Raw genomic sequence first — 23,344 nt, 5'->3', positions numbered from 1 at the left:
ACTCTTACAATAAAAGGGGAGGGGGGGGGGGGGAAGAAATTTATTTGCAATATGGAGAAATTGTACATGCGAGCTTTCTATTGTTTGTATTATATGAAGATAATTCTGTTGGAAGATGATGTATTGAATTGGAAAGTTCCAATCAAACATATGTAATTTGATTTTCAACAGATTGTATGGCAGATGCTCAATCAAAAAAAAAAAAACAACTATATTATATAGTGCTTCCTTTTTCATTCTTTTTCACATTGACTATAATAAAATGCCTGATTCATGTTTGTTATACACCAGGCATGCGACAATTTTATATGCATATCAACTGAAATATAATATAGAGTACAGATTTGAATAACACACAAAGAAGAAGAAGAATGAAACATAAATAAATATTCTGTCAGTTTAACTACACAGGCTCTATACATCTTATGAATTGTACATTTAAGTATCACACAAGCTATGTACGCAAACTCTCTTGCCTGAAAGTCAAGATTAAGATAATAAATTGAAGAATGTTGTATTCAGGACAATCGTATGGCTTATAATGTCAAAATGCCTAATTGTCATGAACCAATAGGAAGTGGTCAGCATATCCATTGGTTGACGTGTGCCCTGTTCACAATTTCTGTATTAGTTCAGGGCTCTCACTACAAAAATCAATAAACAGACATTCTAGCTTAACAGACACTCTTTCTCAAGAGCAGAAACACTTTTCTCTTGAACTTTAGCTGACACGTGAGAAAGTATTTTGTACTTTGTAAATATCTGCAGCTTTTGCAAGCTGTTTTTAGATTTAGCCCCCCCCCAGTAAAAATGCATGATTAAAGGCATGTATATTTTCTTTAGGGGTGTATCTACTTAACAGTGATGGTGGGGCGTAGTGGAGTGTCCCTTTCAGCTTAGAGCAGAGATATCAGAAATGAATCTTACCATCATGATTAGGATTTCCTAACGTCCACGGCTCATCCGAATCAAAGTGCGTGTCTCCCCCTATTCCAGGTCCTGGAAAGTAAGCATGTGCTAAAAATCCACCCTCTCCATCAAACGGAGAACTGTCCCCATGAAATCCAGAGGCAAAAATGATCGTAATGTCCACTTCCCTTTTTCCATTTTCCAATTCATTATATGGAATCTCTTCAAATGTCAGTGGGGTTACATTCTGCCAAACATCAAAGGCACGGCGAATGGCTTTACGGGTTTCACTGTCGCCTACTTTTGGAGTTACGTTCTTTATACTAGAAGAAAAACAAAATATATGTTAAAAAGAAATGATGAATGTTTCTCATCGGAGAGCAATTTAAAGAAGAAATGCAGGAATTATGATAGAAATTTAATCTGTATATAACCATATCAATAATTATCCCTGTCTCTCTTTAACTATCTCTAAAGACAATGACAGAGAGAGATAGAGAGATAATATACACCATGTTCCAAATTATTATGCAAATTATATTTTTCTCATTTACCTAAATATTGATGTAAATAACAGTCAGCATAATTCTCATGTTATCAACTATTAAGAGTACTATTCAAATTTTATTGAACAAACCTCCTAATGATAACAGTATTTTTTTTAAACATAAAAAACTTACAATGCACTGTTCCAAATTATTACGCACAGTAAGTTTCAAAACACTTTATAGGTTGTAAAGAAAATTGTCATTTGTTGTGTTTGCAGCATATTTACTGAAATCAAAAGCTATTTCAATCAAACATATAACAACATTTTAACTTTTTAAACATTTTAACAGGTCACATTACATTTTAACATACGACCCCTTATTTGATAGCAGCTTCACAAGTCTTGCATCCATTGAACTTGTGAGTTTTTGGACAGTTTCTGCTTGAATTTGTTTGCAAGATGTCAGAATAGCCTCCCAGAGCTGCTGTTTGGATGTAAACTGTCTCCCACCCTCATAGATCTTTTGCTTGAGGATGCTCCAAAGGTTCTCAATAGGATTGAGGTCAGGGGAGGATGGAGGCCACACCATGACTTTCTCTCTGTTTATCCTTATAGCAGCCATTGATGCAGAGGTATTCTTTGCAGCATGAGATGGTTCATTGTCATGCATGAAGATGATTTTATTACGGAAAGCATAGTTCTTCCTTCTGTACCAGGGAAGAAAGTGGTCAGTCAACTCCACATACTTTGCAGAGGTCATCTTTACACCTTTGGGGACCCTAAAGGGGCCGACCAGCTCTCTTTCCATGATTCTGGATCAAAACATGACTCCACCACCGCCTTGCTGACGTCACAGGTTTGTTGGAACAGGGTGGCCGTCCACCAACCATCCACTACTCCATCCATCTGGACCATCCAGGGTTGCACGGCACTCATCGGTGAACAGGACTGTTTGAAAATTAGTCTTCATGTATTTTTCTGCCCAATGCAGCCATTTCTGCTTGTGAGCATTGGTTAGTGGTGGCCGAATAGAAGGTTTATGCACAGTTGCAAGACTCTGGAGGACTCTACACCTTGATGTCCGTAGGACTCCAGAGACACCAGCAGCTTTAAATATCTGTTTGCTGCTATGTAATGGTATTTTAGCAGCTGCTCTCTTGATCCGATGCATGGATATGGCAGAAATCTTCCTCAATGTGCCTTTATCTGCACAAACCCGTCTGTGCTCTGAATCAGCACCAACTCTCTTAATAGTGCTATGATCACGCTTAAAGGGAAACTCCAGTGCCAGGAAAACAATCCGTGAAAACTCCTTCAGTTACTTACCAGAGGCAGCGACGATGTCCCACGTCGCTGCTTCTTCCTCTGCGCTGCTCCTCCCTCTGATTGCGTCGGCTGGTGGGCAAGACTGATCCCGCCCACCGGCAAGGAGAGACCTAATGCGCATTAGCACTCCCCATAGGAAAGCATTGAAAATGCATTTCAATGCTTTCCTATGGGGAAATAAGCAACGCTGGAGGTCCTCACACAGCATGAGGACGTCCAGCGACGCTCTAGCACAGGTTTCCTGTGCTAGAAACCAGGAAGTGCCCTCTAGTGGCTGTCTAGTAGACAGCCACTAGAGGTGGAGTCAACCCTGCAAGGTAATTATTGGAGTTTATAAAAAACTGCAATAATTACACTTGCAAGGTTAATAGTAGTGGGAGTTGGCACCCAGACCACTCCAATGGGCAGAAGTGGTCTGGGTGCCTGGAGTGTCCCTTTAAGTTTTCGTGAAATATCTAATGTTTTTATACCTCATCCAAGGCATTGAACTATTTCACTCTTTTCGGCAGCAGAGAGATCCTTTTTCTTCCCCATATTGCATGAAAATGGTGCTCTGCTTAATAATGTGGAACACCCTCCTTTAGTAGTTTTTCCTTAAATTGGGCTCACCTGGCAATCTAATTATCACAGGTGTCCGAGATTGTTTTCAGTGATCAAAAGAGCCCTGAGACACAATGCCATCCATGAGTTAAACTGAAAAACAAAATATTTAATCTTTGTGACACTTAAATAGAATTTGAATAATAATTTGGAACAGGGTGTATATATTTCTATCTATCTATCCATCCATATATATATATATATATATATATACAGAGCATGTTATACAAATTAACAAACTATATAATGGGTGAAAATAAAATGTTGATAATAGTCATTGAGTTGCAATATTGTTATGTATAATAATAAAGAGCACAAATCATGTAAGACTAAACAACAATAACAGTACAGGATTGAACATACAAGTATAGCAAGGTTACATAGAACACTTTATAGAAAAATAAATTAAGTTATGGTGTTGATGTTCCTCAACAAAACATTATGGCTAGAGGAGGTAAGAATCAGGATGGAAGTAGCACAGGGAGGACGAGAGAGGGGTATTGGGAAGGATTCAGATCAGATGAAGTCAACCAGAAAAATTAGTTGGTGAATATCATGTTTGGCCAAAGAGTTGTGTCTTCTGAAACACATAACTAGACACTGAATTGCAGCAAACTAAAATTAAAAATGGCAAATTTAGGTTAAAAAATTGCAATTTAGGTTAAAATTTTCAGTTTGTAAAATATTTAATAATAAAATTTGACAACTCAGCTAAAATTGCAGCTTAAATATATTAGCCTACATTTTGCCATTTCTATTGTATTTTGCTACAGTTTGGTGTTTATGGAATGAACCCCAACAGTACACTCTGTGCTGGACATGAGTTAATAAGATAAGATAAGACCAGACTAAAAAGCTCCTCATTTTCTACATCGTCTGGGACAGGCTATATCTGCTGCTACTGCTTGGTGTGAGTTAGTAGCAAAGATAAAGGTAAGATTATTATTATTATTATTATTATTATTATTAACATTTATATAGCACCAACATTTTTTGCAGTGCTTTTATAGAATGGGGATATTTGACAAAAAAAAATATATATATATACAAAACAATTCTTCCAGAGACAAGAAATGAAGAAGGCTCTACCCAAATGAGTTTACAATGTTATGTATATTTTTGACAATTACCTATAGGCTGATGGCATGGTGATAAGTGTGACCAATATGGAAATTACAGTTGATATATATGTATGGAATTCCCATATACCTATTTGGAACACAATATGTATCCAGCCAATTAGAATGCAGCTGGAGGCTAACGAGTATAAGTAACTTTGTTCCCTGGTATAATATTTTGTGAAAAATTATAATCATATGTAAAAAAAAAAAAAAGCTAAATATATGCCACACATTTTCAAAACCCAGGAATCCACTTTCACACGTACAATTTTTTTTTTTTTTACATCACACGAACCCTGAAGTTTTCTACATTCTTTATGTATTTGTTTATTAGCTAGTGAGTTGGTAAGGGATTTGCTAACATTTTCCTATCAATGGCAACCTTGGAAAACCTGTTCAATTAAATTTTATTTTAACTGATATTTTTGCTTAAATTTTGTAAATCCTCTGCCTACTCTCAGTTTGTTCGTAATCAGTATTATTTTAGTTTAACCTGGCCTTAAAATAATGCATAACTTTCTATACTAACTACATATCTATAAAATGACTGGTATTGCCACCAAAACAATCTTGACATAAATCAATGGACCACAGAGATGTGAATATGTATCATTTTGTTACATATTGTATTGCAGAATTCATTGGCATTTTATAGGGATGTGCATGATCCAAAAATTTGGTTCGGAAATTCGGGTAGTAAAAATGTTTTGGCAATTCAGGACTTCTGCACTTTGGCACTTCGGTTCGGCACTTCGGCAATTTGGGACTTCGGCAATTCGGAAAATCTGTAGGGCTCCCTAACCCTAACCCTACCCCTAACTTTACCATAGCACTAACCCTACGTTAACCCTACCTTAACCATAACCCTAACCTTGCCATCATTCACGTAATTTTCCCTCCCTCTCTTTTTTTTGCCACTTTTCAGAAATCCGAAGCACTTCGGCACTTCCGAAATTCGGCACTTTGGCCATTCGGTTCGGTTCAGCATTTCCGAAATTCGGGACTTTGGCAATTCGGGACTTCGGCAATTTGGTTTGGTTCGGCATTTCCAAAATGCGGGACTTCGGCAATTCAGCACTTCGGATATTCGGAAGCATCCGAATGTGCGAATTTCACGAAATTTGTCCGAATTCACATTCGGACCAAAACAATTTGCACATGTCTAGCATTTTATAAATAATAATAATATCATCAGTGCCCTAATTTAATGTACCCGTTCTGCATTTCGTTCAGCTTATTCTCCCTTCACGTCAAGGCACTTGTTTAATGCCCACCCACACAACATCCATTTCATGCATATTTTCACTCCCATAATACCATTGGTTACCTATCTCATGCTCATCTTCTGTTGCCATTTTGTGTATTTTATCATCAATCTTAAGCCCCTGATATGCCCCTCGTTCTTCCTAATACCTCTCTACTCTAGTTATTAACTGCTTGCATGCTATCACCTACACTGTGCCCTTTATTTCTCTCTTATTCCATTTAATCCCCACAACCTTTCATATCATGTCCCTCCACTGATCTAATTCCTCTTTTTCACAATCATTTTATTTCCCTTGCCACCAGTCTTATGCCCCTTCTCCTCAGCTATTTTTGAAAGCTGACACCCACATCAAAGAAGCCCACTGTAGCAATTCATGCCCCTACTCCCTATTATTGAACATAATTCCCTTTCATACCACACATTTGATGCCTTTTAGCCAGAGACATCACTCTTATGTTCCTCCTACCTTAGCATCAGTATTCCGTATCCCTGCCAGTTCCACACAACACAAATGCTATTGATTTTCATTCTACAACCTTATTTGCATTTCCAAAGTTATACCCGAATAGTCCACTACAATTCTATCCTGTATTTAAGTTCATAACTTGAGCACTAATTTGCATTTGTGTTGCCAATAAAAAAATTTCTGCATGTATTTAGTCAAATGTTTGTTGTAACATCATTTTTCCCACATATATCCAAACTAGTCTCCATATACTTGTAGTACTACTTCCTTAAATTGTCTTAGAGCGATGTCAAACTCAGACCCCCAGAATTTGTCATCATACATGTCCCCTATTAAATGATACTAATAAATATAAAGTAGTTTTCCTTGACCTTGAAGATTCTTGCATTTTTTTCTTGGCACTTTTCTCCCAAGTAAACACATTAAAAAACCAACACAAACACTCTCAATTTATTTTCAATTTAATTTTCCCTGATCTGCATTTCTACACAGTCAGCGCTATGGAAAATCCGTGGTTGTTAGTGTCTTCTCCGACATATCCCATAATTCTAATAAAGATGTCCCTGTCTGGGCTGGAAATTTGCAATGACAACATTTGCATTTTAGCTTTCCACAATGGCAGAGAAGATTAAAAACTGCTGTTATATAGACAGAGTGTTAAGAAGTTCAAACAACGCCGCTCAAGCGCGTCTGCTGAAATACATTCAAATCCAAATGCACGTGAAGACAAACCATCCTAATCAGTTAATTAGGGAATAGTACATAATTTGTCAGGGTCTTGGCAAAATAAAAAGCTTACAATTCTGAATGATTTGTTACACCTGAATCTGTTCATTGCAGCTGGCATCAATCAAAAAGAACCTGAAATAAAGCTCTTTTCACTTTTTTGTCTCACGGTATGGTTTATTGAAATAAATGAATTGCTTCTAGTCAAATATAGATTTAATTTTTTTGCTTCTCTTTTCCTGCAGACACTTCCCATCAGGATATTTCATTATTCTCTTTGCAGTTTGCCTGTGTTCACATTTGGTTTGTTACTATTCTAATTTAAGTGCAGTCTAGGTACCATAACCTGACTGTCCGAGAGTGCTAGATTAACCCACTTAAAATAGTTTAACAGAATCTAGGGAGAAGATACACACATATAATGAGCTTTAACCCCTTAAGGACACATGACATGTGTGACATGTCATAATTCCCTTATATTCCAGAAGTTTGGTCCTTAAGGGGTTAATGTCCCTTTATAGAAGCCACCATACCATGAAATGATCTGTTGCAGTTTTACTGCTCAATTATCTGCCATTTAGGTGCTAAATCAGTTTGCTTATACAGCTATAGTCCCACCTCCCTGCATGTAACTTGTACAGCCTTCCTAAACACTTCCTGTAAAGAAAAATATAATATTTAAACTTCCTGTATTGAACAGTCTGTTTAATTAGTTAACTTCTTCTCTGTTGATCGCCTTCTAGATGTGTGTGATTAAAATTCAATTTACAGAGCATGAGATATAAACTTGCAAAGTAATTTGAGATCTGATTGAAAATGTAACCATTTTTTTCATGCAGGCTGTGTAAGTCACAGTCAGCGGAGGTGTGGCTAGGGCTAACAGAAACAAAAGTGATTTAACTCCTAAATGGCAGAGGAGTCAGCAGTGAGACTGCAGAGGCATGATCTATACACCAAACTGCTTCAGTTGTTTGGGTACCTATAGCACCCCTTTAATATTTATGATTATGTTCATGAAATGGAGCATCTCTTATAAAATGCATTAGCAATCTCTATTTACTCTACCAGGAAATAACTATCCCCAGGCTGCAGCATTTAGAGAGGTCACAGCAAGCATGTTATGGAATCTTCTGAAATTTTACAATTAAAAAAATATTATTCCAAGCACATTGAAATATAAAACTAGTATTTGAGAAATGTGAGACAGGAAGACATGAGAAATATTTATGAAAGTGAGAAAGTCGGGAAGTGCACCTGAAGAGTTTTCACGTATTGGCGTACACCCTGCTAATCTCACATCTGCTTGTAGCCTGACAGTCATAACACAACAGAATCTAAAATCAGCATCCTATGACCCAATTCAGAATTTATGATTAGAGAACTAAGTGAGTATTTACCAAAGGGTAATTTAGAGTAGACTAAAGAAAAAATGCACCTATAGGTGTACTAACAAATATATAGATAATGTTTATATACGGCTATTCGGAGTTACAGAATTTAGGGTGACAAGACAATCACCCCAAATTTTTCCTACTAAATGGTATATATATTTAAAGAACGGCTACTTAATAAATCTTTACATTCGCTTCACTGAGTTGTTTATTGAAATAATGTGGTTGCACAGTTTCCCTGAAAATAACCGAACTAATTTTAAAAGAACACACCAAACACATACAACACTTTATCTTGTTGAAGTGCTTTATGTGTATAGATTGGGTAATTCTTTTTTTTCAGTTTACCAAAGTGGCAGGAGCAGATGAGGCAGGCTGGTAGACAGACACAATTGAAATGTTGTGCACATTAAAGGAACACTGTAGCAATAGGAAGACATACCTGTATACCTGAATAATATTTGAATACCCCTTACTAAACTGTTCTCCCCAACCCCCCACAAAAACAAACTAGAATTGAAAAAAAATTATAACAGAAATTACCCTTCTCCAGCGCAGCTCCTCCTTCAGTGACATCATCCTGGAGGCGGCCAATCCATTGCTCCTTATATAGCACATTAGACGCATGGGTGGCATTTGCCAACATGAGCCTAAGATTTTCCATAGAGAATCATTGAATGCGATAATTATTTATGACCGACTGTGACGTCACTGCGCATTTATGGCACGGTAAGATTCCCAGCTCTTATACCCAGATGGTTTGGAGGCGACCTTGAGGCCGCACTTCTAAGTCCTCTGATTACTTACCTAGAGAGCTTTGGGAGTCAAAAAGTGGGACAGGACTGCATGAACTATGACTACTTTATTAATATGAAGTTGTCAAAGTGCCTATAGTGTTCCTTTAATGCAACTCCCTGATTGTGCACTAGCATGCACCAGAGCTTGCCCTGTTAAGTCTAAATAAAAAGCATTACATGTGCAAGCTCGCGGGTAGACCTTCTCAATTCGATTGGTAAGTCTGCCAGCACAGTGGAAAAAGAGGAGGACTTGCAATAGCTGTAGATACTAGATCTGCAGGTATTGCAAGCTACATTTTTAGAAAGTAAAATAAAAACAAATGCATGTTTTTATTGGGGGGCTTATCTAATTTGATTTAATAATTTAATATTACAAACACAAATATTGTACACAAGATACAGCAAGCCTCAGATAAGAACATTTCTAATAAATGTAATTGGCTGAAAAGAGAATTTAAAACAAAGTTCAAAAGCTGTATGCAGAGCTGCATAAAATGATGAACATACTAAAATTGACAAACAAATTATTAAAAGTAAAAATTTGACTTTACAGATCAATGTGTATTTAAATGCTAAGAGCATCAGTAATGTTAACCAATGCTCAAAGTTCAGAATTATTTTTAAATTCAATTAATAATTTTTTATTATTTTTAATTAAAGACTGATGTTTCATTTGTTAGCATTTAAAGGGACACTATAGTCACCTGAACAACTTCAGCTTAATGAGGTTGTTCAGGTGAGAACTATAGCTCCCTGCAGCCTTTCTCATGTAAACACTGTATTTTCTGAGAAAATACAGTGTTATTCTGAGAAAATACAGTGTTTACATTGAAAGCTAGGAACACCTCCAGTTGCAGTCACTCACAGTGAACCAGAGGGTCTTCTGAGTTGATTTAGGCATAATATGCCTCCATCCACTCAGATCTGCTATGCACGAGCATCCTGTGATTCAGTATCTCCTCCCACTGCATGCAGACACTGAACTTTCCTCATAGAGATTCATTGATTCAATTCATCTCTATGAGGAGATGCTGATCGGCCAGGGCTGTGTTTGAATCATGCTGTCTCTGCCCCTGATCTGCCTCCTTGTCAGTCTCAGCCAATCCTATGGGGAAGCATTGTGATTGGATCAGGCTAGAACTTCTGATGATGTCAGCAGACTGTTATATATATATTTTTTTTTTGGCAAACAGCATGCAGAGTTACAGCTTCTGGCTTGAATACAGTAAGATTTTTACTATATTTATGGAGGGGCCCAAGGGGGGGCTAGATGGTGGTGTTAACACTATAGGGAACACTATCAGGAATACATGTAGTTGCACTGGTGACTATAGTGTCCCTTTAAAAACTGACTTGCAAAATGTATTTCAAGTTCAGTTTTTGATTCGACACAATATAAATATTAAAGTGTAACTAGTTAAATGTTTAAGAATGTATAAATATGTCTAGAGTTCTGTAATGAAAATTTGCTTAGATACTCCGAAACAATCTTATTAACCCCTTCTTCCAAACTTCTGGAATAAAAGGGAATCATGACATGTCACACATGTCATGTGTCCTTAAGGGGTTAAATTGCATGAAAAGGTCACGTTAAAAATGTTTGTCCCAACTAATAAACCATGTGTATTGGACAGGGTATAAAACACTAAAATTAAACAGTTTACTCCCGAGAGGATTGTGTAGATTTGACAGAAATTTTATTACAGACTTTACGGTAACAAATCCTAATTGACACTTACTTTTGTTAGCTTATGATCGTATTATAAGAGTAATAAAATCAATGGCATGTAGCTTGTTTTGCAATGTAAAATAAATTTACAAAAAAATATATATTATATTTTTGTAAGTCGAGAAAGCAAAATTGTTGCTCTCTTGGCAAGTAAACTTTAATCACTCTATAATCATATATTTTGTGTTACAAATGAGATTTACTAGTGAGAGCGTACTTGTCATGGACTATTGGCATTTTTGCTTCTGTTAAACCATATTTATCCAATCACTGCACATGTTTTCCAGTATAGAAATGACCAGCATATTATTCATCATTATTACTTTTTTAATTATGACTCATCAGCCTATTCTAAACATGACACAATCAGTAAAGGAAACAAACAAGAAAAATATTAATATAAAGTTTTGTTTTGTATGTACTGTAAATGATAGTATTTGAATGTTGATTTTAGTTAAAGGACCCTGTAGGCACGGCAACTGTTTCAACTCATTGAACTGGTTATAGTGTCCTTCCAGTTAGCATTCGAAACATTTTAATCAGTTGATCACTATCAGTTTCAGTGCCCATTGCTGGCATAAGCTGGTATGGCTAGAAGGAATTGTGCAATCATAGCCATACTTTCATCATGGACTGGGCCATGGGTGGCCAGGAATTCTTACTTAGTGTTAGACTGCTTAAAAATGGTTGAAGGCTTCATGGGTCAAGGGACTACAGGAACTGTAATCAATTCAATGAGATGAAATGGTTGTAGTGCCCACAGTGTACATTAGAAGAAAGAAAAGAAGACAGGGAGGAAAGAAGACTTGTTGTGGAGCGATTGAGCTTCAGAAGTGGAAAAACACTACGTTCGAGAATGAGGAAGCAATTTGTGACTGTATTTAGTAGAGAAAGAGAGAGATCGCCGGTGGGGGTGGGGGAGGAGAGGCGGGGAGGGGGGGGGAGGGACTATGAGTGTTTTCAGCATTTTCAGGGTATTATAATAAAAAATGGGTTACTAGATTGCCACAAGAAGCTGAGATAAACCAGAAGCAGCATCGCATCTAATACAGAGGTGCTTCAACTGAGGGAGGTAGAAGGGAGAATGATGTAATAGGAAAGATCAATGGTAGAGTCAAGATCAGTACCAGAAAAGAACATTGTCTTGGACAAAAGGATTACAAAGGGTAATAGGATGAGTCTAAAAGAATCCGAAATGTCAAGAAGTATTAATACTCATCTTTAAATTTAGCAGTAATTAGATGGTGGTTGTAGATGGTGAATTAACAGATTGTAGTAATGATAAGTTATCAAAATATACCCGTTACATTGCATATACAACCTATTCAAGGTTGGAGAACAAAAGGAAATGTAAAGAGAACAGGATGTTAGAGATGTGTGGTTATCCTAGACTTTAGATAAGGCCAGGGACTTTTTTTTTAGGATGAGAGTGATGATTACATGCCTGAAAGAAGCTTGGCAGACACTAGTTGAGGGAAACAGAAGACAGTAGTTATGCATAACCCAAGAAAGGTGAAAAAAGTGTAATTTAGGGAAATATATTTCAAGTGAACAGGTGGTGTGGTTAGATATCAGAATAAGTGCAGAAGCTACCACTTCAGTAACTGGGAAAACAATCTCGGAATAGAAGAACTATCAATCAGAGCTAAGGGTTGGATAAATGGGACAGGAAGGAAGTGTTAAGCTTTGCTGTCTTATCATAGCTATTTATCAAAGTGAGTTGGAGGTGTGTTCAAAGCTTGCATGACTTGCTCTTCCAATTGCTCTGCTTTCCTCAATTTTCTCTGCCCCCCTGTATTTTTTATTGCTATAGAATAAAACAGGATCTGACCATAATTTAAATATTTGTACAGATAAAAGTTATTATTTCTGCATTGTTCTACATTGACTCACACTGTGCATTGTGTGTGTGTGGAGTTGGGGGTAGTCTCAGGATAGCCCGAAATTAGATGGGAGTTAGTTGAAAGCTAATGTCAATCAATGCCATTTGAACCCAACCTCCATGATAATAACATTGCAGAAGTGGAGATAAGGAGAGAGAAACAGCATCATTGTGACTCTCCAGGGGCTGGATTTATGGAGACAACTGCTGCCTTGCATTGTAAATCACAATAACATTGTGAAGTAAAGGACATGTACATCTAGTGCTACCCTAAAACTCAACTAAACGGAGCACATAAATACATATACATATATTTCTTTAAAATGCTTGCTTCTTTTCACATTACCTATGGATATGAAATCCTCTGGAATATTTATTATTAATCACGTTTCCGTATGCACTGCCATAAAAATCCAGCCATTCTTTGTACCTTGGGGAACCCTGTCCTAAATACATTCCTGATTGTATGTTAATTAATTTAGTTAACAGAGCAGATCTGAGTATTTGTTTGTTTGTTTGTTCGCTTTCTTAAATGAAAAGTAGACTTTTCTAGACCCATGAACGTTAGGCATAATTATCCTTCAAATTGTAAGGTATTCCCTCACACCAGCCATTTGTTAGTGAAAGATTGTTGAAGTCCTTTCACATATGTGAATACATTCTGTGAAGTTGTTCTTAGGAATAACTATTTAGTATGAGAGGATTCCACTTAATTTACGATTTATGATATTGTTTCCATTTGTTCCACAGAAGGTATATTAAAGAGACACTATAGTCACCAGAACAACTACAGTTTAATGTAGTTGTTCCCGTGAGTATAGCATGTCCCTGCAGGCTTTTAGCTGTAAACACTGCCTTTTCAGAGAAACGGCAGTGTTTACATTGCAGCCTAGGGACACCTCCAGTGGCAGTCATTTAGATGGCCACTAGAAGTGCTTCCTGGGTCAGTGCTGCACAAAGTGCATAATGCTCTGCATGGAAGCGCTGAACTTTCCCCATAGAGATGCAATGATTCAATGGATCTATATGAAGAGATGCTGATTGGCCAGCATGAAGTTTGGCTCTGTCCTTGCTCCGCCCCATTAGCTGAGATAATCAGAATTGAGAATCTCAGCCAATCAAATACATTCCCATAGGAAAAGAGGCAGGGGCAGAACCGGGGGACCCATGCAGTGCTGGGATAAAGTTGAGTTTTACAGCTTTTTAACCTTAACACTATGCTACTCCTTTAAAGAAAAATTGTATGGTCAGGAATACACAGTTGTATTCCTGACCCTATAGTGTTCCTTTAAAGGAGTAGTATAAATATAACCACAACATGCAAACAAAGTGGATAGAGTGCTATTAATTTGTCAGCGCTGTCCTGCAGTTGTTCTACATTTCCAATTTTGATAAACAAAAGTCAGGCTGTGAGTACCCGGTTTTTGCAAAACCACTTGAAAATGGTTTAATCATGAATGTGGTGACAGCATCGACAGTTTAATAAAATAATAACCACTAACTTGGCATTTAGTTTTAATCCCACATCAGAAAAACCATGGGGTATTTGTGCACCGTTAGGACTTGCTTGGGAACTATCTCTATGGCCAAATTAGTAGAGTTATGTTTTTTTTAATATATATTTATAAATTATCAACTACTCATCCAAGTTGGTATCACCATTTCTAGGGTAAAATGTACATATAAAGTTAATAACTGTTACAATCAGTGGACTGGAAATGATTAATAAATACAGTGACAATTTTGTAATTGTCTTGTTCTGGACAAAGAGATTGGGTGTTATCATGCAGAATAATACAGGTTTTTTTTTCCTTTACCGAGTTTTAAGACCAAAAGACCTTTAAATCACAGGTGAAAATGATAAAGCTAATGCTAATTCTAGTGGAAAATGTAATTACTGTACCAAATCTACTGTAGATACATGCTTCTGTTTTCCCTGCTGACACCATATTGACGATATGCAGAGCCGTGTCCTTGGAAATGTAAAAAAGTCTGGTAATGGGAACTCTAAGTAACAGCGTTAATTATTTTGAGTGATCAGACCTCTTACCATTTTATATGCTTATCATTTAAAAGCAGCCAAACAATTGCCATCCTGATAACATTTTCTTATGACTTACAGGTTACCTTGGCGTATTCAATGCAATTAACTTGAAAGCTGCCATTATTTTCTTTAAGAGCCTGTCTTTTAAATGTCCAAAGCCAAGTTTCAGAAAATCTCATTATGAAGTTCTAAAGGATAACACTAAAAGCCAAACTCCCCAGCAACCAACTGCAAAATATATAATACTACACAAGGGAACTTGCAATTTTCCAACCAATCATCCTACTTTAAATACTTTTTTCCCTAAAAAAGAGTAGGTCAGAGGGATGAAGGTGGAAAAGAGGAAGAAAAGGAACAGGGAAAATAATTAACATAGGAGAAGAATGGAGGGAAAGTCTGAGGTATTCCTCAATAGCACTGTCTAGCAGGAGTGTGAACGTATTTGCAGCAATTTAGAGTTAAAGTCCAAAAATGTGAGGCACATTACATTGACACACTTTGTCTGCAGTTTATTTTGCCCCACCCTGGACCATGATGTTCCTTAGAAAAATGTACATAGAAATTGACCAGATGTTAACATGTTTTACTAGTTTATTCTCATCCTACTTTTTATAGGTTTGTAAAGACATTCAAGTGTAACTAGGGAGGAAAGGAAGACCAGTATATGTCATTTTAATAAAATAAACCAGCCATGATGACTCTACCAATATCCAAATCTAGCTTTATATGGGGGAAACACTTTCAAAGATGGGTGTATTTAGAGCAGATTTATAGTATACCAATGAGTTGTAGTATATGTAGCCATCTCCTTCAAAAGAAAACATAGAAAGCCCAAACTCAGTAAAACTTGTCACCCACCCTACCCCACACCCCACCCTCCCCATGGTAATCATTACATTTATAGATAGCTAAAATTACCTAGCTTTGGGGGGCGGGGCCGGACCGCCGAGCTGGCTGGTCGCATGCGAGATCAGCTCCTGCAGCATAATATGAGAAACAGCGACTTTTCCACGAAATTTGGCGCAAAACTGGCCGGCAGTGGTGGCCCTGGACGGGCAGAGAGCCCTGGGATCCAGGGTGAGGCTGGCCCAACAGGCTACAGTCCCCTGGAGGAGGAATCCTGCCCGACTCTCTTAAGGCCTACTCCAGAGGCGAGTGGGGCGGACGGCCGCTGCCCTGCCGCCTACTGTTCCGGGCTTAGAGTCGGACCCGTGGGGATGCCGGCCCCGTTCCCCCCCCTCTGGACCGGGGGGGTGATCCCGGTCTACACCCACGAGACCCAAACAAGCCTGCACCCTGATATCTCCCGCCCGTACTGCAGACCGCATGTCGGGCCCAAGATGGCCGCCAAGCACCAAACCCTGCAACTTCGAGAAGATTTGAAAGCACAAGCATGGAAAAAACACCTCACGGCTCAACATACTTACCACGAATGGGAAGAAGGACGAAGCGACAGCTACTCGGCCCAAATGGCACACAGCGAGGCGACATGCTCGCCGATGGACCCCCGAGAAGGGAACTGCACTGCGGTACGACGCCACACACCACGCAAGTTACCCCATCGCATCCGCACTCCTATACAGCGCTCCCACACACCTCAGAACCAACGAGAAAGTCCTGACCCAGGGGCCAGCCGATATGGAAACCGGGTGAGCAAGCAAGGCAACCCGCAGGGGCTATTCCCTGCCGAAAACAGGGATCCCATTCTGGAACATGCCACATGGACTGTCACAGGGTCCGGGCCCAAAAGGGGAGCCCCATAATAGAGACTACCTGCGGGGAAAACTGGGTTTCTTTACCTATAGGCATCTGTTGAGTGCTAGCCAACTTCCCTGCTGCTTGCTTGATGGTGATAACGGCTTACTGCTAATCCAACGTTAAAACATACATGATTCCCACCCAGTGGTTAATCCAAGCTTATATTTACATGCTTTTCTGTTTTTATGCATAATGTGTACTTCTGCCTCTCTTATTCAAACAATCACAGGCAAGTGGCACTTATACATACTCACTGTAAACTACCTGTGCAGTTTCTGTTAATTTACAGGTCCTTATTATCTCACAGACGAGCATAGCCTAATAATCAATATGTTACACACTTTTAGACTACAGCGTGCATCTCACTCTACACTAGTAATGAGTACTACTATCCTGTTCAGCTTATTTTATTAACACTTAATAATCTGTGTACATTCTCATGCACAAACCATGTTTTCCTCATATGTCTCTTCTCTAACCAGGTCTCCATGACGTGCATTATGTTACCATATTTCAAACCAAACGTGAACCTTAACTGTTGTATTAGAGATCATTTAAATATTATAAAAAATGTGCCTGAATATTAGATGCCATAACGTGTAATACCATTGTTTGCCTATTCTACCGGATGTCGCTGTTGTGGCGCATGCCGGCTGTCTGGTCATTCCGTGCACAACCAAAATAAAGAATTAAAAAAAAAAAAAAAAAAAAAATTACCTAGCTTTCCTGTTAAACCAATTATGTCCACCAAGCCCTCCACACCCAAAATAGCTATACTCGCACAATACCTCTTTAACCCTTAACCCTCCTAACCACAGCTCTTAAAAACACAGCACCTACTCTCCTACTAATGTTCTCACTTCTATTTTTCACTTTCTCTCTCACTTCCCTCATCATTAAAATCTCTCTATTATTTTACTTACCTGTTCCTGCTAACACGATCTTCATTGCTCCCTCTCTGCTCCGCTCATCTCTGTATTCATCACATGCACTTTACTCATATTTATCCAGTCTTTCTCCACACACCCCTCCTAAATCCCTTAAATACAAACTCTCACCCCAACATTTAAATCTTACTCGCACCTTCTCATCCTTTCCATCCTACTACTCCTAGCAGCAGGTGATGTCTCTCCAAACCCTGGTCCCTCCACTACTCAGCCACCTGGTACAAACACCAGAAACCACAACAACCTAATACCCATTCCATGTAATTCTGACTATAATTCCTTCTTTGAAGCTGCCCTCTGGAATGCACGCTCTGTGTGTAGCACCTTTAAATCTACTTCCATCCATGACCTATTTATCTCACACTCCCTAAACCTACTTGCACTAACAGAAACATGGCTCTCTCCCTCAGATACTGCTACCCCTGCCTCACTGTCCTTTGGTGGTCTTCACTTTACCCACAATCCAAGACAAGCAGAGATTAAAGGTGGCGGTGTAGGTTTTCTTCTCTCACCCCACTGCTCCTTTAAAACCCTGCCCACCCCCCTCTTCCCTCTCTTTCCCATCATTTGAAATTCATTCAATTCGCCTTTTCAAACCCTTCTCTGCTAACTTTGCTGTTATCTATCGTCCCCCTGGTTCCCCTCTCCTCTTCCTTGACCACTTTGCTGCCTGGCTACCCTACTTCCTCTCTTCCAACATTCCATCCCTAATTCTTGGAGACTTCAATATTCCCATTAACCCACCTTTAACCCCAGCAGCCTCTAAACTACTTTCAATTACTTCCTCCCTTGGACTATTGCAGTGGGCTAATTCTCCCACTCATGTAGCTGGCAATACCTTTGACCTTATTTTCTCTTATTCATGTACATTATCTAATATCTGCAACACCCCATTTCCTCTCTCTGATCACCACCTCTTATCGTTTGCTCTCAATTACCCCCTCACCCAACAACCTCAGCCTAACCCCCCTCAGCTCAGGAGGATCCGTAACTCTATTGACCTCCAGCAGCTGTCAGCTGACATTGATTCACAACTGCTATCCATCCCTTCCCTCTCCTGTCCCTCACTGGCCATCTCCACATATAACACTACCCTCACATCTGACTTGAACGCTGCAGCCCCACTCCAAACATGCACCTCGAGGAGGACACGACCCCAACCTTGGCATAATAAATCAACACGCTATCTGCAGAGTTGCTCCCGTTGTGCTGAACGCTCCTGGAGGAAGTGCGGCACTCAGGCAGACTTTCTCCATTATAGATTCATGTTGCTTTCATACAGCGCAGCCCTTGCCCTCGCCAACAGTCCTACTTTTCCTCTCTCATTAGTTCATGCTCCCGCAATCCCAGACATCTCTTTGACAGCTTTAATTCCCTTCTCCTGCTGTGGCCACCCCCAAACTAACCTTACAGCTGATAGCTTTGCATGTTACTTTACTGACAAGATTGAACAGCTAAGGAAACAATTCTCCCCTCTTTGCCATTCTCTTTCTCAACCACATGTAAATCATGCTTTCCCTACCCTCCAGACTTTCTCCCCGGTTACTGAACAAGAGGTGGCTGCACTCCTCCATTCCTCTCGCCACACCACTTGCCCGCTCGATCCTGTCCCATCTCACCTCATCAGATCTCTCTCCCCTTGTCTTGTGCCTACCCTAACACACATATTTAACTGCTCTCTCTCTTCTGGCACTGTTCCTGCTGACCTTAAACATGCCACTGTATTACCTATCCTAAAAAAAAATCCCTTTCTCATCAAAGCTTTTGGAAAGACTTGTCTTTACCCGTTTGTCTCACTTCCTTAATTCCAACTATCTCCTTGACCCTCTTCAGTCTGGCTTCCGCCCTCTCCACTCTACTGAGACCGCTCTTATCAAAGTGACGAATGACCTAATCTCCACTAAATCCAAAGGTCACTACTCCATATTAATTCTCCTTGACCTCTCTGCTGCCTTTGAAACCGTTGATCATGCTCTCCTCCTTCAAACTCTTCAATCGCTCGGTCTCTGTGACTCTGTCCTCTCTTGGTTTTCCTCCTATCTCTCCCAACGCTCATTCAGTGTCTCCTTTTCCAAGGATACCTCCTCCCCTCGTCCTGTCTCGGTTGGAGTTCCCCAAGACTCTGTCCTTGGTCCCCTTCTATTTTCTCTTTATACTGCTTCTCTTGGAAAACGTATTGCCTCTTTTGGAATCCACTACCAGTTGTACGCTGATGACACTCAGATATACCTCTCCTCTCCCCTGCCGTCCTGCAATGTGTCACTGCTTGCCTTTCTTCCATCTCTGACTGGATGTCGTCACGCTTTCTCAAACTTAACCTCTCTAAAACTGAACTCCTTGTCTTTCCTCCTCCTAATACTGATCCTCCTCTCTCGCTCTCCCTTCAAGTCAGTGATATCCACATAAGTCCATCCCTGCAAGCACGCTGTCTTGGCGTCATATTTGACTCTGGTCTCACCTTTGAGTCTCACATCCAGTTTGTTGCCAAGTCCTGTAGGTTCCAACTCAAAAACATAGCCCGCATCCGCCCCTTTCTTACGCAAGATGCTACCAAGGAGCTTGTCCATGCTCTAGTAATTTCCCACATGGATTACTGTAACCCTCTCCTGATTGGTCTCCCCAAAAGCTGTATTGCCCCGCTGCAGTCTGTAATGAATGCTGCAGCTAGACTGATTTTCCTCTCTAGTCGGTCCTCTCACACCTCGCCCCTCTGCCAGTCCTTACATTGGCTCCCTGTATCCTATAGGAGTCAATTCAAAGTGCTAACCCATACATTTAAAGCACTGAACAATTCCAGCCCCTCTTATAACTCTTCACTGATCCATAGGTATGCCCCTCCTCGTACCCTGCGCTCTGCCCGTGACCACCTCCTAACCGCTGCTTGCACCCGTACGACCAACTCGCGCTTGCAGGACCTCTCGCGGGCGGCTCCTCTCCTATGGAATAGCCTGCCTACCGCCATCAGACTCTCCCCTAGTCTTCAATCATTTAATAAGGGCCTTAAAACCCATCTCTTCAGGAAAGCTTATGGCCTCCCAGAGTAATCTCTACCTTACATACCTGTCTCTTGCTCTCTCCTATGGGACAGTGCTTTGCTCTCTCCTCCAGTTCTGCTCCACTCCTACTTGATATTTCCTGTCCTAATGTTTCTAATACCCCACCTCCTATAGTCTGTAAGCTTGTTTGAGCAGGGTCCTCTTCAACCTATTGTTCCTGTAAGTTTTCTTGTAATTGTCCTATTTATTGTTACATCCCCCCCTCTCAAAATATTGTAAAGCGCTACGGAATCTGTTGGCGCTATATAAATGGCAATAATAATAATAATAATAATAATAATAATAATAATGCTTGGTTAATAACATTTGCCACTTTGGTCCTTTTTTTAGTGTCACACGGAAGAATTCCAACATTTTGTGTGTGTTTTATTGGACCAACTTGAAATTACTCTGTAGGATATGATCATTGCTCACTACACATTAATAATCACATTTAATTTGCAATTATTGTGAAGACACAAAATGTTCTATGGACAGAACAAATCTGTGCTTTGATATACTAATGCTAAATTGTGTTCTGTTGGCAGGTTTTCAGCCATATGTTACTTTTTAAGTTATAATTAAGAATTATATACCGTATATACTCGAGTATAAGCCGACCCAAATATAAGCCGAGGCCCCTAATTTTACCCAAAAAAACTAGGAAAACGTATTGACTCGAGTATAAGACTAGGGTGGGAAATACTGGTAAATTTCTAAATAAAATTAGATCCTAAAAAAATTATATTAATTGAATATTTATTTACAGTGTGTGTATATAATGAATGAATGCAGTGTGTGTGTATGAATGCAGTGTGTGTGTATGAGTGCAGTGTGTGTGTATGACTGCAGTGTGTGTGTATGAGTGCAGTGTGAGTCCAGTGTGTGTGTATGAGTGCAGTGTGTGTGTATGAGTGCAGTGTGTGTGTATGAGTGCAGTGTGTGTATGAATGCAGTGTGTGTGTATGAGTGCAGTGTTTGTATGAGTGCAGTGTGTGTGTATGAGTGCAGTGTGTGTATATGGGTGCAGTGTGTGTATGAATGCAGTGTGTGTATGAGTGCAGTGTGTGTATGAGTGCAGTGTGTGTATGAGTGCAGTGTGTGTATGTATGAGTGCAGTGTGTGAATGCAGTGTGTGTGTGAATGCAGTGTGTGTGTATGAGTGCAGTGTGTGTATGAATCCAGTGTGTGTATGAATGCAGTGTGTGTATGAATGCAGTGTGTGTGGGAATGCAGTGTGTGTGTGAGTGCAGTGTGTGTATGAGTGCAGTGTGTGTATATGAATGCAGTGTGTGTATATGAATGCAGTGTGAGTGTGTGTGATGCAGTGTGTGTTGGTGGGGGGTGGGCATTTTGATTATTGTTATTTTATTAATTATTATTTTAATCATTTTTGTTATATTATTATTTATTTTATTAATTATTATTTTAATTTGTTTTGTTATATTGTTATTTTTTAATTATTATTATTTTTAATATTTTATTATTATTATGTATTTATTTTTTCCATCCCCCCTCCCTGCTTGATACATGGCAGGGAGGGGGCTCTCACTTCCTGGGGGTCCAGTGGCATTGGTAGTTCAGTGGGGGGATGAGGGGGGCTGGCTGAGAGTTTACTTACCTCTCCTGCAGCTCCTGTCAGCTCCCTTCTCCTCCGCGCCGGTCCGTGCAGCTCCTCTGTCAGCTCACAGTGTAAGTCTCGCGAGAGCCGCACTATGACCCCGCGGCTCTCGCAAGACTTACAATGGGAGCTGACACAGGTGCTGAACGGACCGGCGCGGAGGAGAAGGGAGCTGACAGGAGCTGCAGGAGAGGTAAGTAAACGCTCTGCAGCCCCCACAGCCCCCAGTCTGTATTATGGCAATGTAAATTGCCATAATACTGACTCGAGTATCAGCCGAGTTGGGGTTTTTCAGCACAAAAAATGTGCTGAAAAACCCGGCTTATACGGTATATAATAAACCTAAACCATATTTATTATGGACCATCAAGAGGTAGGTTTAATGGAATTTTGCACCCCACCATTGTATTAGCAGGTATCAAGACTATCAATGCACAGTAAGTCAGTGTCACGGTTCCCACCATAACTTCCAGAGTGCCAAACGAGGTTGCCCCAGGAATGCCCAGTAGCAGATTTGAACCTGGGGCTGCTGTGTTACCTCTGAGCCACCATTCAGCTTTAGTAATGCCAGTATCTAGCTCTGTATTGTATCCAGCACTGGGGGCTGGACATGCATTGGAATTACTCCTGTCACTCTTGGTACACCTGAAGATGATGGTCTCATTAGCCAGGTATAAAACACGAATGCAGTGTCAGTTCCTTGACTCTGGTTTCATATTGCTGTTTGTGTTCCAGTGTGCTCCTGTTGATTCCTGACCTTGGCTTGTTACTCTGTATATCCTGACTTCTGGCATCCTCTGACCTTGGCTTTCTTCTCGTTAATACTGATTTCTGGCACTCTCGGACCTCTGGCTTACCCACGACGAATCTCCTGCTTTATCCGTTCCTGTACTGTGACTTGGAGAATTATCCTGCACAGCCCCCATGCACCGACTCACAGGCCAGGTGAATTCTTACCTGACCACCTCGGTCTTTGTTTACTTGCAATGGTGAGCATATATCTCTGCCTGCCGGATTCCCAACTCAGGTAAGCCCTGACAGTCAGCAGATGGTACAGTTATTATTACTTTTTTTTTCATGCAACGTCTGTTAACATACAGGCTTAAAAGTTAAAACATAACTAGTTCACAATAAAGACAAGTACTAGGTAAAACATAACTAGTACACAATAAAGACAGATACAATTCAATTATCAAAAAAACATTTACACTTACCACACCGTCTCTATACACAGA

The 23,344-nt window shown here is 39.8% G+C and overlaps 1 protein-coding gene across 2 annotated transcripts in view; it reads right to left on the bottom strand.

Annotated features, from left to right (window-relative positions):
• MMP16 (matrix metallopeptidase 16) overlaps window positions 1–23,344 on the bottom strand; it is a 240,503-nt gene that overhangs the window by 99,764 nt on the left and 117,395 nt on the right. For both annotated transcript variants that reach the window (XM_063451271.1, XM_063451272.1), the window contains one exon: window positions 928–1,232. In XM_063451271.1, coding sequence (XP_063307341.1) covers window positions 928–1,232 — 305 coding nt within the window. The remainder of the gene's footprint in view (window positions 1–927; window positions 1,233–23,344) is intronic.

The sequence above is a fragment of the Pelobates fuscus genome, chromosome 4 (genome assembly GCF_036172605.1).
Source record: "Pelobates fuscus isolate aPelFus1 chromosome 4, aPelFus1.pri, whole genome shotgun sequence".
NCBI classification, from domain to species: Eukaryota; Metazoa; Chordata; class Amphibia; order Anura; family Pelobatidae; genus Pelobates; species Pelobates fuscus.
This window is presented reverse-complemented; position numbering and strand designations above follow the sequence as displayed.